Source organism: Pteropus alecto, unplaced genomic scaffold, assembly GCF_000325575.1.
Source record: "Pteropus alecto unplaced genomic scaffold, ASM32557v1 scaffold45, whole genome shotgun sequence".
In the NCBI taxonomy this organism is placed as follows: Eukaryota; Metazoa; Chordata; class Mammalia; order Chiroptera; family Pteropodidae; genus Pteropus; species Pteropus alecto.
Window position 1 is genome coordinate 20,186,172 of NW_006442491.1, and position 14,489 is coordinate 20,200,660.

At 38.3% G+C, this 14,489-nt stretch overlaps 1 protein-coding gene and 1 non-coding gene across 5 annotated transcripts in view; one reads left to right on the forward strand and one right to left on the reverse strand.

The window, feature by feature from the left end:
• The first annotated feature begins 6 nt into the window (after positions 1-6).
• Positions 7-14,489, forward strand: part of CBFA2T2 (CBFA2/RUNX1 translocation partner 2) — a 121,349-nt gene continuing 106,866 nt past the window's right edge. For all 4 annotated transcript variants that reach the window (XM_015596864.2, XM_015596863.2, XM_006921723.3 and 1 more), the window contains exon 1: positions 7-95. In XM_015596864.2, coding sequence (XP_015452350.1) covers positions 62-95 — 34 coding nt within the window. In that variant the 5' untranslated portion in view covers positions 7-61. The remainder of the gene's footprint in view (positions 96-14,489) is intronic.
• On the reverse strand, positions 11,733-11,851 carry LOC112471237. The gene has a single exon (XR_003043228.1). It is a non-coding gene; the product is annotated as a 5S ribosomal RNA (ribosomal RNA).

The following is a 14,489-nucleotide window of genomic DNA, read 5'->3' on the forward strand; positions in this document are numbered from 1 at the left end:
TGCCTGCGAGGGACCCTGGAGACTGGTGGAGGCGGGAGGCTGGCGACGGAGGCACTTGGCGATGGTGGGCGTCCCTGGAGCGGCCGCCTTCCAGCGTAAGCAGGGGGAGAAGGCGGGCGGCTGAGGGGGGCGTGTGAGAGGCCTGCGGCTCCACGGGCGCGAGCTCCGGAGAGGTCCCCCGCGGGAGGCTGAGATGGGGAAACTGAGGCCCGAAGCAAGGCGGCTCATCCAAGGTCATGCGGCAGGCCAGGCCTTCGCGGGCTCTGGAGGACGCCCGGGCGCTTCCTGCGCGGTCAGGAGCGCTCGAGGCTCGCGGTGTGAGCGAAACTGTGGGGACTGCGGCCTCGGAACCCAGGCCGGGCCAGTGTCCATGGGACTTGCCCGTGGACAAGGATTGTTTTGTTCTCCCTGCGCTGGGTCCCCTAAGTCTGGTTCTTGGAGAAATATTACACTCCTAATTTCGAGGAGTATGTTCACGGCCGATGGTGGAGGAGGAGAGGGGCCTGTTGGGTGCAGGCTCAGGGATCGGACAGCCTGGGTTCAGGCCTCCCCAACTTACAGGCTGTGACCTTGGCTCTCTCCGAGCCTCACTTACCGCATCTACAAAATGGGGATATGAAGATCATCTCCACTGCGGGCCCCCTCCCCCGCGCCCCGAGTTCTTGGGTTTTGTGAGGCCAGGAGAACGCTTGGCACAGACTGGCACATACACAAGCGTGAAAACTGTCATTGTAATCGCTAATAAACCTCATCCAAGGTGAACCTCACTCCGAAAAGCCCGAAATTGGGCTCTGGTTGTGTATTTAAGGTTTTATTTTGCCTTCGTTGTGTCCTGCTTTATGATCTAATTGGTTTTCTTTCCTCCATTCCAGCATTGATCTAGTGTTCCTCCTAGAATTGTGAGATCCTTGGGGGAGGGGTGAGGTCGCTTAATAACAATAAAATTTTAATTGTTTCTTGTTGCAATAGCCAACATTTTTTGAGCAGCAGGCATTTTGCATTCTATTCATTTAATATTTATTAAATAATCTATTAAGTAAAAGGTACCATTCTTGGCCCCGGGAATATAGCAACAAACTAGATGGACCAAACTAGGCCTTGAGTTTACCCGGGAGAAGGGAGGAGAGACATGGTAAATGAGGGAACTGATTAATCCATTTTTGCAGGTTTTCTCCCATTTAATCGTGGTGACAGCTTAAGAATTTTAAGTACTTGAGTATGCCCATTTTGTAGAGGGTGAAACTGAGGAACAGAAGAAACCCTACATTCTAATAAAATAGCCTTGGCGCCAAGCTTCAGCATCTAAAAGGGAGGCTTTACACAGCCTCTCTTTTGTTTGATAACCATTTACTGTTGCATTGAAGAAATGTAAAGTAGATGCCCCCAGCTGATTCCTCTTTATAGTCGTCTGCAGTTGCAGCTTTTGATAATTTGATTCCCTTCCTCTTGGACTTATAGGTGACCTTTAGGTCTGACAAAGGTGCACCATCTCTGTATAGTGAAAGAACCTTTTAGTGGAATTTAAAATTTTTATGTCCAAATCTGTTTTTTGCAGTTTTCAGTTTAAAATATGCCTCAAGGTACAATTTTTAGTTCTATTATGTAACTTTTAATTATTTATTTAAAATATTTTTGATAGTCTTCAGACAATTTTGTATTCCTAGGCAGTGCTTAGTATACATTTTCTTTTAACCTGGAAGCATTTAGTAAGTTGCATTAAAATACTGAGAGGGTTTTTTTCAGTGAAGTTCTAATGATACAGTAAGATTCAACATTGACCATCTGTTAAGCACCAGGCCTTGTGCTGATGTAGGACTTACAAAGATGAATGAATAAGAGTAGGCTCTTGCCTCTAGAAACTAACCTATAGTCTAAACATTTGGCTAATGTTTTTAAGTGAAGTGCTAGGCAGAGAGAATGTAGGAGCTCAGAGTCCCTGGGGGAAGTCTAGAGCAGTGGCCTCAAATGTTTTTAGTGTTCTTTTTATCAGAAAATAGAATTGAGCGTGCACACATACTATGTGAATGTTTGTTTTAAATTACAATTACATAGTTGACATGTACTTTGTTTTATATGCGTTTTATAACATGCAAAAATAGACGTATAACAAAAGGATGAGCTAAAACAAATAGAAGTTCCAAGGTTGTCTTTCCATACCCAAGTGTGTGGATAATTAATAACTGCCCTCTGGGGTGGAGTCCATCATGTAGTGAAACCTCTTTAACCCATTAGGCCTGTTGAAATTCAATTCTGGAGTCGGGCCTAGGTTGAAACTTTGGGGTCCAGTCCTTACTAGCTTTGAGACTTTGGACACATTACTTAACTGTTCTGTACACTTTATTTCCCTCATCTGTAAAATCGAGATAATTTCTACATCATTTGCAGTTTTATCGTGATGATTGATATTATATATAAGTGTATGCTAATACACATAAAGTACTACTGTGCTTGACACACCCTGTCGGGTGCTGTTAGTGGCTGAGGATACAAAGCCGATGTAAGGTCTCACAGTCTAGTGGGGGCTTTACACAAGTACATGGATAATGATAAAGTCCTTTAAGTCTTTGAAGCAAAGGCCTTTGGGAATGCACAAGAGGAATAACTAAATGTTCTTTGAGGATCCAGTAAGATTCAGGTAAGGAGGTGACATTTGAACCAGCTCTCAGAAAGGGGCCTTTTCCAGAAGAAGGAACAGACCTTATTGGCTGAGGGTACAGTGGAAATTTAGCGGCCGTTGAGATCTTAGTGAGACGATCTCCACATGCATTCTATTCATTTAATATTTATTAAATAATCTATTAAGTAAAAGGTACCATTCTTGGCCCCGGGAATATAGCAACAAACTAGATGGACCAAACTAGGCCTTGAGTTTACCCGGGAGAAGGGAGGAGAGACATGGTAAATGAGGGAACTGATTAATCCATTTTTGCAGGTTTTCTCCCATTTAATCGTGGTGACAGCTTAAGAATTTTAAGTACTTGAGTATGCCCATTTTGTAGAGGGTGAAACTGAGGAACAGAAGAAACCCTACATTCTAATAAAATAGCCTTGGCGCCAAGCTTCAGCATCTAAAAGGGAGGCTTTACACAGCCTCTCTTTTGTTTGATAACCATTTACTGTTGCATTGAAGAAATGTAAAGTAGATGCCCCCAGCTGATTCCTCTTTATAGTCGTCTGCAGTTGCAGCTTTTGATAATTTGATTCCCTTCCTCTTGGACTTATAGGTGACCTTTAGGTCTGACAAAGGTGCACCATCTCTGTATAGTGAAAGAACCTTTTAGTGGAATTTAAAATTTTTATGTCCAAATCTGTTTTTTGCAGTTTTCAGTTTAAAATATGCCTCAAGGTACAATTTTTAGTTCTATTATGTAACTTTTAATTATTTATTTAAAATATTTTTGATAGTCTTCAGACAATTTTGTATTCCTAGGCAGTGCTTAGTATACATTTTCTTTTAACCTGGAAGCATTTAGTAAGTTGCATTAAAATACTGAGAGGGTTTTTTTCAGTGAAGTTCTAATGATACAGTAAGATTCAACATTGACCATCTGTTAAGCACCAGGCCTTGTGCTGATGTAGGACTTACAAAGATGAATGAATAAGAGTAGGCTCTTGCCTCTAGAAACTAACCTATAGTCTAAACATTTGGCTAATGTTTTTAAGTGAAGTGCTAGGCAGAGAGAATGTAGGAGCTCAGAGTCCCTGGGGGAAGTCTAGAGCAGTGGCCTCAAATGTTTTTAGTGTTCTTTTTATCAGAAAATAGAATTGAGCGTGCACACATACTATGTGAATGTTTGTTTTAAATTACAATTACATAGTTGACATGTACTTTGTTTTATATGCGTTTTATAACATGCAAAAATAGACGTATAACAAAAGGATGAGCTAAAACAAATAGAAGTTCCAAGGTTGTCTTTCCATACCCAAGTGTGTGGATAATTAATAACTGCCCTCTGGGGTGGAGTCCATCATGTAGTGAAACCTCTTTAACCCATTAGGCCTGTTGAAATTCAATTCTGGAGTCGGGCCTAGGTTGAAACTTTGGGGTCCAGTCCTTACTAGCTTTGAGACTTTGGACACATTACTTAACTGTTCTGTACACTTTATTTCCCTCATCTGTAAAATCGAGATAATTTCTACATCATTTGCAGTTTTATCGTGATGATTGATATTATATATAAGTGTATGCTAATACACATAAAGTACTACTGTGCTTGACACACCCTGTCGGGTGCTGTTAGTGGCTGAGGATACAAAGCCGATGTAAGGTCTCACAGTCTAGTGGGGGCTTTACACAAGTACATGGATAATGATAAAGTCCTTTAAGTCTTTGAAGCAAAGGCCTTTGGGAATGCACAAGAGGAATAACTAAATGTTCTTTGAGGATCCAGTAAGATTCAGGTAAGGAGGTGACATTTGAACCAGCTCTCAGAAAGGGGCCTTTTCCAGAAGAAGGAACAGACCTTATTGGCTGAGGGTACAGTGGAAATTTAGAGGCCGTTGAGATCTTAGTGAGTAGATCTCCATATCTGGACCTGCCAGGAAAGTGATTGAAGCTTGTATACCTTGTTAATAGGATAACAGTGAGTTCTGGCTGGAGTTGAGCTTGGCAGGGCCCAAGTGGCAAGGAAAGCCTGTTCTAGAACTTTTTACAACACCACAGGTCTTTCCTTTCTGGTGGCACTTACCTCATTCTGCTTTCTTAGATATCTAAGAATGTGAACCCCTAAATATAAGTTCATTGAGGGTTAAGATAGTATCTGCTTTTTCGTGATTTTATTTGCCTAGCAAGATAAGTGGAAAGTTCGTAAGCATGGGGAAAGATATATAAGTCATTGGAACCTCAAAGAATTCTGAACAATTACAAGTGGAATGGCAGATGACCATATTTACTAGTGAAAAGCTTGCCTACAAATAACTTTATGATAGGTAGGCCCTGTGCATTACTATTCAAGAGGAGTGAGAATTAGAATTGTAACATTCAGTAACACTTAGCCATTAGAATAGGCATATGAAAGTGCATCAGACTTCTCTGAGATTGAATTAGGTGCCTTCCATTTTCTCTAGATCCACTCTCCTCTTGTTCCCACCTTGTTCTCTGCCCCGGGAGGTTTGACCTACTTATGCAGACTACATCAATGGGCTTCCTTCCCCTCTGAGGTTATGGAATTTAATCACCGTGCTTCCTTCTTATGAGTGTTTCCTCTGGCTGGCTATGTCCCTTGGTTGAAGATTACTATTTCTCTAAAGATGATTCTTTCTCCATGACTCATTCCTTCTAGGTATGGAAAGTTTTGTTTCCCTTTGTTCCTCTGGCTTAGAGGTGCTCTCAGTAGTCCCAGGGTACTAGAACGGTACTTTGTGATGATCATAAACCCTGCCTACACTTTTCTTTATAGTTCCCTTATTACACCCTCCATGAATTATCCTTACTGGAGTAGAGTATGCTATCTTTCCTGCTGGGACCATGACTGATGTGAAACTTAGATACCTTCTTAATAGGATAACTTTTCAAACTGTCAATCAAAGTTTGCTTATACTTCAAAGATATTTGCCAGAGCCCAGCTCATAGCAGATTTAAAAGCAACAAATCAGATGGAGAGGAGAGGGTCTACCCCAAGTAGGCATACTAACAATAAGAGACAGGGTCTATCTTTTCCTGTGTTTCTTCCCTACTATGCTGCATTGATGTAGTCATTTTCTCCCTGTACTATTGGGCAAGAAAAACAATGGAGTAAGATTAAAAGCATCATAATCTGTGACTAAACAATCAAGACAGGTTAGAGTGCAGTTAGCCTGTTTGAAAAGGCAGACGTATACATGAGGCAAATTGTTTGACATAATGGAAAAAGCAGAATTTGGAGGCCAGCTTTGGTTTTGAGGCCCAGTTCTACTGGGAAGTTGTTCAATTTCTGAGACTCAGTTGTTTATTTAATCTATAAATGTAGGTTATTCTTAACCTAGTAATAACAATGACTAATATTAAATGTTTATTTTGGGCCAGACACCATGCCAAGCATTATACTCACCTTATGCCTTTTGATCCTCCACTCTTTTAGGTATACTTATTTTACAAATTAAGAAATTTACTCAGATGTCATAGAGCTAATAAATAACCATGGCTAGGTTAATATCTAGATCTTTCTGACTACAGAGCCTGAGCTCTTACCATTAAGGTAACTTTTTAAAAATGTGTTTCTTCATCAGCAAATGGGAAAATCGAACCCTCGTTCCTACACTCTGTCACTGTGAATTTTCCTACATTTTGAAAAGTTATTTAAGTTATCAAAATACAGCGTTTATAAGATGGGGGAAAACAATGTTTATAGATATCTAAACATCACTGCACTGCCGAAGTTTTCCTGGCTGATTTTTTTTGGGGGGAAGGATGTTCAGAACTTTCGTTGTCTCATATTTTATACACCCCCACCTCTACCCTATGACAGAGTTGAGGGAAATGAGCCGAATGCTACAAGAGTAATATTGCTATAAAACCTTATTTAATCAACTGTTATCTACATATTAATTTAAAATTGACATTTCAGTGAGTCTGTGTAGAATTGGACATAAATTTTCCTATTAGGAACAAGTTATTCTTTGAGGTTCTCTGGAAGGTTGTTGACTTTGCTTATTTTGAGGGTTGGGACTTAATAAATTGAGTTATGTTTTGGACACTAATGATTTTTGTCTTCATCTTTGACTTTTGAATACATTTATGCTGGTTTGGAACCCAATGGCTTGTCTCCATACTGATGGATTCTAGATATAAGCAGAGACTGACTTTAAGCTTGTTCTTGAGTATTAAGCCTATTGTGTGGGGTATGCAGATCTAGGCTTTATGATCAGTTATTTGAATTTAATAACTATTTTTAGGTGGGAAGGATCATTTAACGACAGTGTACAGTGGATGAATGCAGCAGTAGGGTCAAGATGAGTTAATTCACTAAGCTCATACCTATTCCAGGCTTAGGAAAAAAATAAGAAAAAGGTGGAGAAGAAAGATTTCTCACTTGCCAGTTTTATCTTCATTCCTTAGTATTAGAGTATTGTTTTGAACCTTATATTATAGAAAGTGATTACTCAGTGTAAAGATTTACTTCAGATCCCTGAAAGTTTGAAGGCTAATGAAGGAGATTCTTCCCCCTGGTTATTGTAACTTTGGTAAGGATACTAAGAAGGCGGCGGGGGCGGGGGAGTCTCACTAAGTCTGTACTGACCAGCCCCATGTGCAATATGAGCTAATGTATGTACATGTGACAGACCCTGTCTCTGGGTTTTATTATGGCTGGTTAAGTAGCCTTTTGCCTCTGTCTCTGGTTTCTGTCTCTGGCCCATTGAAGGCCTTGAGGCTATCTGAAATTATAGGGGCTGGGGCACCATAAATTAAACTTGTGAAATGAATCCATTTTGGATATATCAGCTGAATCTAACTTTTAAGTTCAGTTGAACTCTTTTTAAAAAAGAGTCTTTGCTAGATTTTCTGCTGGGCGCTTTTTACATATGTCCTCTCCTAATTTTTAGAACCTTGGGAGGGAGTTAGTATCTCTTTTACAGATGAGGAAATAAGGCTCAGAGTAGTTAAATAAATTGCCCAAGGTCACACAGTTAATCAGTAGCAGATGCGCTATTCAAACTTAGTTCAATCTTGGTGTTGAGTTCATTCATTATACATTAAGATCTGAGTCCAAAACCCACTATTTTTTACTCTATCACGTGGCTCCTTTTTACTAACTAGACTAGAGGTTTTTAGACGTGTATTTCGTAGGATCCCAGAGCTCTCTGAAGGTGCTTGATTTCCCATCTTTCTTCAACCACTTTCTTTCCCTGACATTTGTTTTAAAATGTTGTAGGAATTGGAATATGATTTAAAGACCGCTTTACTATGTCTTGGACTTGTTCAAGAGTCTCCTGCATTGGCCTTAGAGATGAATTAGAAAAAAAAAAAAAAGGCAGAAACTCTCAGAGCCTTTACCAATGCATCCTATGTGTTTACTGATCTTAGCAGTGAAACAGATGGTTGTAATGAATACCCCAAAAGCCCAAGAAATGTCCATGCTAATTTTGCTTGGTCTTGTGAGATGTCAGATATAGATCATCAAATATAGTATATGGCCTATGCAATGAATCTTTAATTTGTGGCTCTTTAAGATTTGATTCTACTCCTCTTTTTTGCATTGCTTTAATTAAATGCAGAGATCAAAATAGAATAACCCAGACCTAGGTATCCTTCTGTCTGAATTTATAGCTTTGGAGTTGGCTAGACCTTTCAATTAAATTAGCTGATGGCGACAAATATGTAATCTGACCTCTCCAGCAGTTCAAGTGAAATGTTAATACCAGGCATAGCACAGCTCCCTTGACACTCTACTCTGACCTTTTCTTCTCTTACAAATGTTTCCCTTATTTCTTTGTTAACTTAGCTATCTCCATACAGAGGTCCTGCTTGCTTTTAATTTTTCGAAGCCACATGAAACAGACATTCAAACAGCACAGATTTATTCATTTTTACCTTATATTCCTAGAGCTATACTAATCATACTCACAGTTTCCTCTAATTCACATAGTTTTTAGCTAGTTTACTATCCCTTTACCCTTAATAAAAGCTAAAATACTGACATTTTCCTCCACCAAAAATATAGTGAAGTATTTTTGTCCTTAATATTGAGAAAGTGATTATGTCTTTCATTTTGTTTCCCTCTAGAGAAGTGGAGCCAACCTTGTGGGGAGGAGGGAGGTGGGCAGAAAGCCCAGAGATTAAAGGTAGAGGTGATTTAGGAGAGCAAAATTTTGAGTGGTGAGAGAGAAAGAAGTATAAGAGCTGATGATGGTCTTAGTTCCTTTGGCATTCCTTCTCTCTCCCCCTAGAGCTGCTTAGAACCCAGCAGTCTGTTTTCATAAACTCCTCCTTAATTTTCCCTTGGTGGGTTTGTCTGGCCAAGTGGTTTAAACAATACTCTTACCTTTTCTTAAATAAATATATTACAAGATACTATAAATTGCTTTAGAAAAACACAAACATTTTCAAGGATGGTGAGCTGCTTATAAATAACACTTTGTATTCATTTTTTCTTAACTTTGTATTTTGACATAATTTCAAACTTACAAAAAAGTTGCAAGAGTTGTGTTAAGATTCCTGTATGCCATTCACCTTGATTCCTCAAATGTCAACATTTTTACTGTATTTTATATATTCCTTTTTTCTTTATATAGGTATATTATTTTTCTGAACTATTTTAGAGTAAATTACAGATGTGCTACCTCTTTAAATAACTTAATGTATATTTCCACTAAATTAGGACATTCTCTTATGTATCTACAATATATTTACCAAATCAAGAGGTACAGCCATGATACAATATTATTATCTAATATACAGACCTTATTCAAATTTAGCTATTTGTTCCAATATTTTTTAATAGGAAAAACAGTTTCTTTTCTAGTCTAGGAGCCAGTCCAGGGTCATGTATATTTACTTATCTGGTTTCCAGTCTCCTTCAGTTTGTCTTTTTGGAAGAATCCTTTTAGTTTGTCTTTCATTACCTTGACTTTTTTGAATGGTGTAGGCCATTTATTTTTGTAGAATGTCCCTCAGTTTGAATGTCTTTTTTATGAATGGATTCTCATGCATTTTGGCATAAAATCACAAAGTAATGTGTGTTTCTTGGTGCCTCATATCAGGTACATGATGTCCATTTGTCCAGTATTGTGATGTTAATTTTCATCATTTGTTTAAGGGATGTCTGCCAAGTTTCTTCACTATAGTGTCCCCCACCCCTACTCCTTTCGAATTAGTAAGAATCTTGTGAGGAGAAACCAAGTCCATGTAAATATGTTGTTTTCTTCCAACTTTTACCCACTAGTTTTAGCACATGTTAATGATGTTTGCCTGAGTCAATTATTGTTATGATAGTTGTACTGTGATTTTCTATTTCTGTCAGTTCTTCACTTACTTGTTAACATTCTACTGCAGAATTTTTCTTACCTTTAATTCTTTTAATTCTTACCTTTACTTTTTTATATGTATTAATATGGATTCTTATTCAGTAGATTATAATCTGTTACTATCATTATTTATGGTGATGTTCACATTGTCCCAGATTTAGCCAGTGGGAACCCCTTCAAGCTAGTTCTTGTGTCCTTTCGACAAGTTCCTAACATTCTTGAACCACTTCCTTAACTTTCTGGCATACACACAAAAAAATCAGTTGAAGAATTGTAAAGCATGTTTTGAACACTCTTTGTTATTATATGAGTGATTTTGTAATAATCTCCATTTTCAGTTGTTTCCATGGTTTATTGGAACAAGTCTGCAGGAAAAAAATGATTGTGTAGAAATAGGGGAGTAGCAATTTAATATGGGAGCTGAACAACAAAGTGGTCTATTACTATAGTACACACAGACACAGTGACCCCCTTTTTACATATTTACTTTGTTTTATACAAGTAATCCATGAATATATTTAAAAATTTTAAACAGTACAGATAAAGTAAAAATCCCCTTTTGTTCATTTAACAACTACTGTGGTGCTGTTAGTTGAAGGAACTGTGTTATGTGCCCTGCGGCTCTTAAGTTGGATGAGATTCAGTCTCTTTGCTCAAAGATCTTCCAGCTTGTTTTTCTTTCTGTGTCCTAACACTTTGTCAGTTGCTCTTGTAATGAAAACCTTGACAACTGGGTTTTAAGTTTGGACAGTGATGATCCATCCTTTTTACCTTGTGACTGATGCTGTTGGGGTGAGTTGTATTGAGAAATAGTAAAGCAAAGATTCTGGTTCAATCAATGGAGGTAGAGAATTTCTCAGAAAGGAGATGGGATGCCAACCATACCTCAGAACCAGTGAGCACCAAGCCACAACTGTGGACATTTGGCTTGCTGAGAGATTTCTTTGGGGCTCTAATATATGCCGATTTGGTGGCTGTTGGACTCTGAGGCATGACGTAGCAAATGAGAGTTTCCCCAAAAAAATCCGTAGATATTTAATAGTGATTCAAAAATCCTAAAATCAATTTTTGATCTTTATGTGAATGTCCCCCTTTTTTGTGTATTTTTTTATTTTAATTCACTTGCCACTTTAGTCCCTTGGTTCTCTTTACTCTGGTAGTTGAATTCAATAAATTATTTATTTGAGGGGCCTAATATTTGTATTCTACTGGAAAAACAAACAGCTAATTATATTAGGAGATGGACTATAAAGAAAAACTGTTACAGTGACTAAAAATCATTGATTTTTAAAGATATTCTTGATTTTAAATACTCATTTGCTTTTACAAACATTTTTTTGAACACCTAGTATCAGATGCTGGGGGAAATAGAGTTCTAAGGCCCTGGAGAAGTTTAGATGCAGTCCAGTAGTGGAGAGAGACAGATCGAGTTTCAGTGCCAGACGGATGGTAAGCAGTGATAATAGCACAGTAAGAAGCACTAAGGATAGGCATCTGATCTAACGTGTGTGTGCATGCATGTGGGGCTGAGTTTCAAAAAAGGCTTCTTAGAGAAAATGATGCCTGTCTTGAACCAAATCTGTTTTTCATTCCAACAGTTTTTTTAAAAATTAATTTTTGGACTGGCATCGTATTCAACAATTAAACATAAAAGTGTTATTTAGTGAACAAGCTCCCTCATTTCTGTGCTCTAGGTACTCTTCCTTCCTTGGAGGCAACTAGCATTACCAGTTTCTTGTGTGTCCTTTCATTTTTATTTTATTTATTTATTTGTTTGTTTGTTTATTTAACACCTACAGCACCTGGTATTCCTAGGTGGTCTCCCATCCAAGTACTAACCAGGCCCAACCCTGCTTAGCTTCTGAGATCAGATGAGATTGAGTGCATTCAGGGTGGCATGGCCGTAGACCTTGTGTGTCCTTTTAGATATATTCCTGTAGGTCATATAGTATCATACATAAAAGAACTTACTAATTTTTGTATTGTATTTCATTGTATGATTGCATAATTTTTTTACATTCCACTGTTGATGGACATTTTCACACCATTTTTTTTTTGCTGGTTCAAACAGTGTTGCATAACTTTGTAAAGAATGGCACTTCATAAATCTGTAGAATACCTTGAAATAAAATTGCCAGGGCAAGGAGTTTATAATTTGTGTAGTTTTGATAGATTTTACCAAATAACTCTCTGGAGATGGTATATCAATTTTTGTGCTGCCAGCAAAGTAAATATGTGACCCAAATAGAAGATGACTGGACCAGAGTTTCAGGGGACTAAGAATAGTGATGTTATTAGAGTATAAAGTACAAGGTAAAGAATGGCAGCAGCTGATACTAGAGAAGCAGTCAGGGGCCAGGTTTTTATGCTGGATTTTTTTCTTTAGCTAATGCAGAGCAAAAGAAAGGATGAGGGAGTGAAAGTTGAGATTGTATTCTAGAAAGAGCACTTGGTAGCCCTTTGAAGATGGATTTGAAGGGGCAAGGCAGGAAGAAGTAAAATAAATTAATGTAGTAGTCATGTTTTCAGACCATGTATCTCAATTTTGGGTTTGGAAACTATCCCTTGTGACTAGAAGGGATACAGTGTGCTAAGGGACATAGAGAAGATAAATTTAAAAGAGAGGGTGCATATCTCATTGAAGGTAACAAGAAAGGCTTGAAGGAATAGTCAGTTGCACTTTGATGGATAATAGATTTTGTATTGATAGATATGGAGAAATGGGATAAAGGAAATCATTCCAGGCCTGAGAATAGAGCCAGGAGTAGGCAAACTTTTTCTATAAAGAGTAAATATATATTTTAAGCTTTGTGGGACACATGTGGTCTCTGTCCTGTATCCTCCTTTTTTTTTTTTGCCGCCCTTTAACAATGTAAAATTTGTTAGGCCACAAGGCTTATTGGAACAGATCGTGGGCTGGGTTTGCACTCGGAGGGAGTTGGGGGTGAGATGGGATGGATGGGGTGGGGGATGGCCTTACTTGCTGACTCTTTGAATAAGCAAAGGCATCCAGGCTGAAAGTTGCAGGATATACTTCTTGAGCAAAATCAGGAATCAGTAGTCCCCTTTTATCCATGGTTTTGTTTTTTGTGGTTTCCATTACCTGCAGTTAGTCAGCTGTTGTCCAAATACGTTAAATGGAAAATTCCAGAAATAAACAGTTCTTAAGGTTTAAATTGTGTGCTGTTCTGAGTAGTGTGAAATCTTATTCTGTCCCTTTCTGTTCCACTGGGACATGAATTATGCTTTGTCCAGCATATCCATGCTGTATGCACTCCTTGCCCTTAGGTCCCTTAGCAGCCCTTTCAGTTGTCTGATCAACTGTTGAGGTGTCACAGTGCTTGTGTTCAGGTAACCTTTATAGTAGCCTAGCTTACACCACAATGCCTACGTCATTTACCTCAGTTCATCTCATTTGTATTGTATCATCTCAAGAAGGATGAGTACAGTACAATAAGATACTTTAAAAGAGAGAGACCATATTCATATAACTTATTACAGTATAGTTATAATTATTCTATTTTATTATTGTTGTTGTTAATCTCTTACTATGCCTAGTTTATAAGTTAAACTTTTATCATAGGTATGTAGGTATAGGAAAAGTGTAGTATATATAGGGTTTGGTACTATCCTTCGTTCTTGGAAGTTATTCCCTTCAGTTAAGGGGCCACTACCATAAAGGCAAGTTGAGGCAGAGCTGTGGGAAACTGCCTGTTAGGCTAAAGAATTTGTCCTTAGGTTAGATGCATTGAGAAGTCACGTGTTGTATTGACACCAGTGGTGACATTTTGCCTGGTACTGTAAACTTAACTGTATTATCAGCTATACAAAGCCTGGTTGGGAGAATTGTCTTGTGTAGAAGTTTGTATTGAATATAGTACTGCTAATGGATTGCCATTAGCATGAAGTACTGAGGTTTAATCCATTCACTAGGACTCCCAGTGCTTTAGTGAGTGGGTTAACTCAGAAAGAATCAAGGAAGTAGAATATAACTCAAAATTTCAAACATTCTATAGCTATTGTTAAACTTTTCTCACAACTTTTTTTACTCCAAGTTTTGAAGAGTAGGAAGTAAAATGTACAGTAATTTAGCTGATTGTTTCATTAAACAGCTCCCCTAACTATACAGTCTCTGAGTAAGCTTTGTATTGTTTTAAGCCTCTGGTTCTAGACAACTGGAAAACTGGTTTTCTTCTGGGCGAGAATCAGGGTAGGTGGATTGGGAGTGTGTGATCAGAATTACCTCAGGGATTCATTAGAATATCAATATGACACACATTGTATATTCTGAGGGAGGATGTCTGGTATGTTTTTTGAAATAGCCTCTTAGGTGATTTTCTGTCATGCCTTCCCCGTTAGAAGCCACCGTTTGAACCAATTTCTGTCCTTTCCCCCCTGCTCTCACCTTATATCCAGTGATGCTGGTAGGATTACATTCCTTTATCTATTTTCTAGCATGAAGGAAGTGTTGAGATGGAATTTTGCTATCCCATAAAGACTACTGACTTCTAGTTGTGTCTTTTGGCAGTGAACATAGCTAACTCATA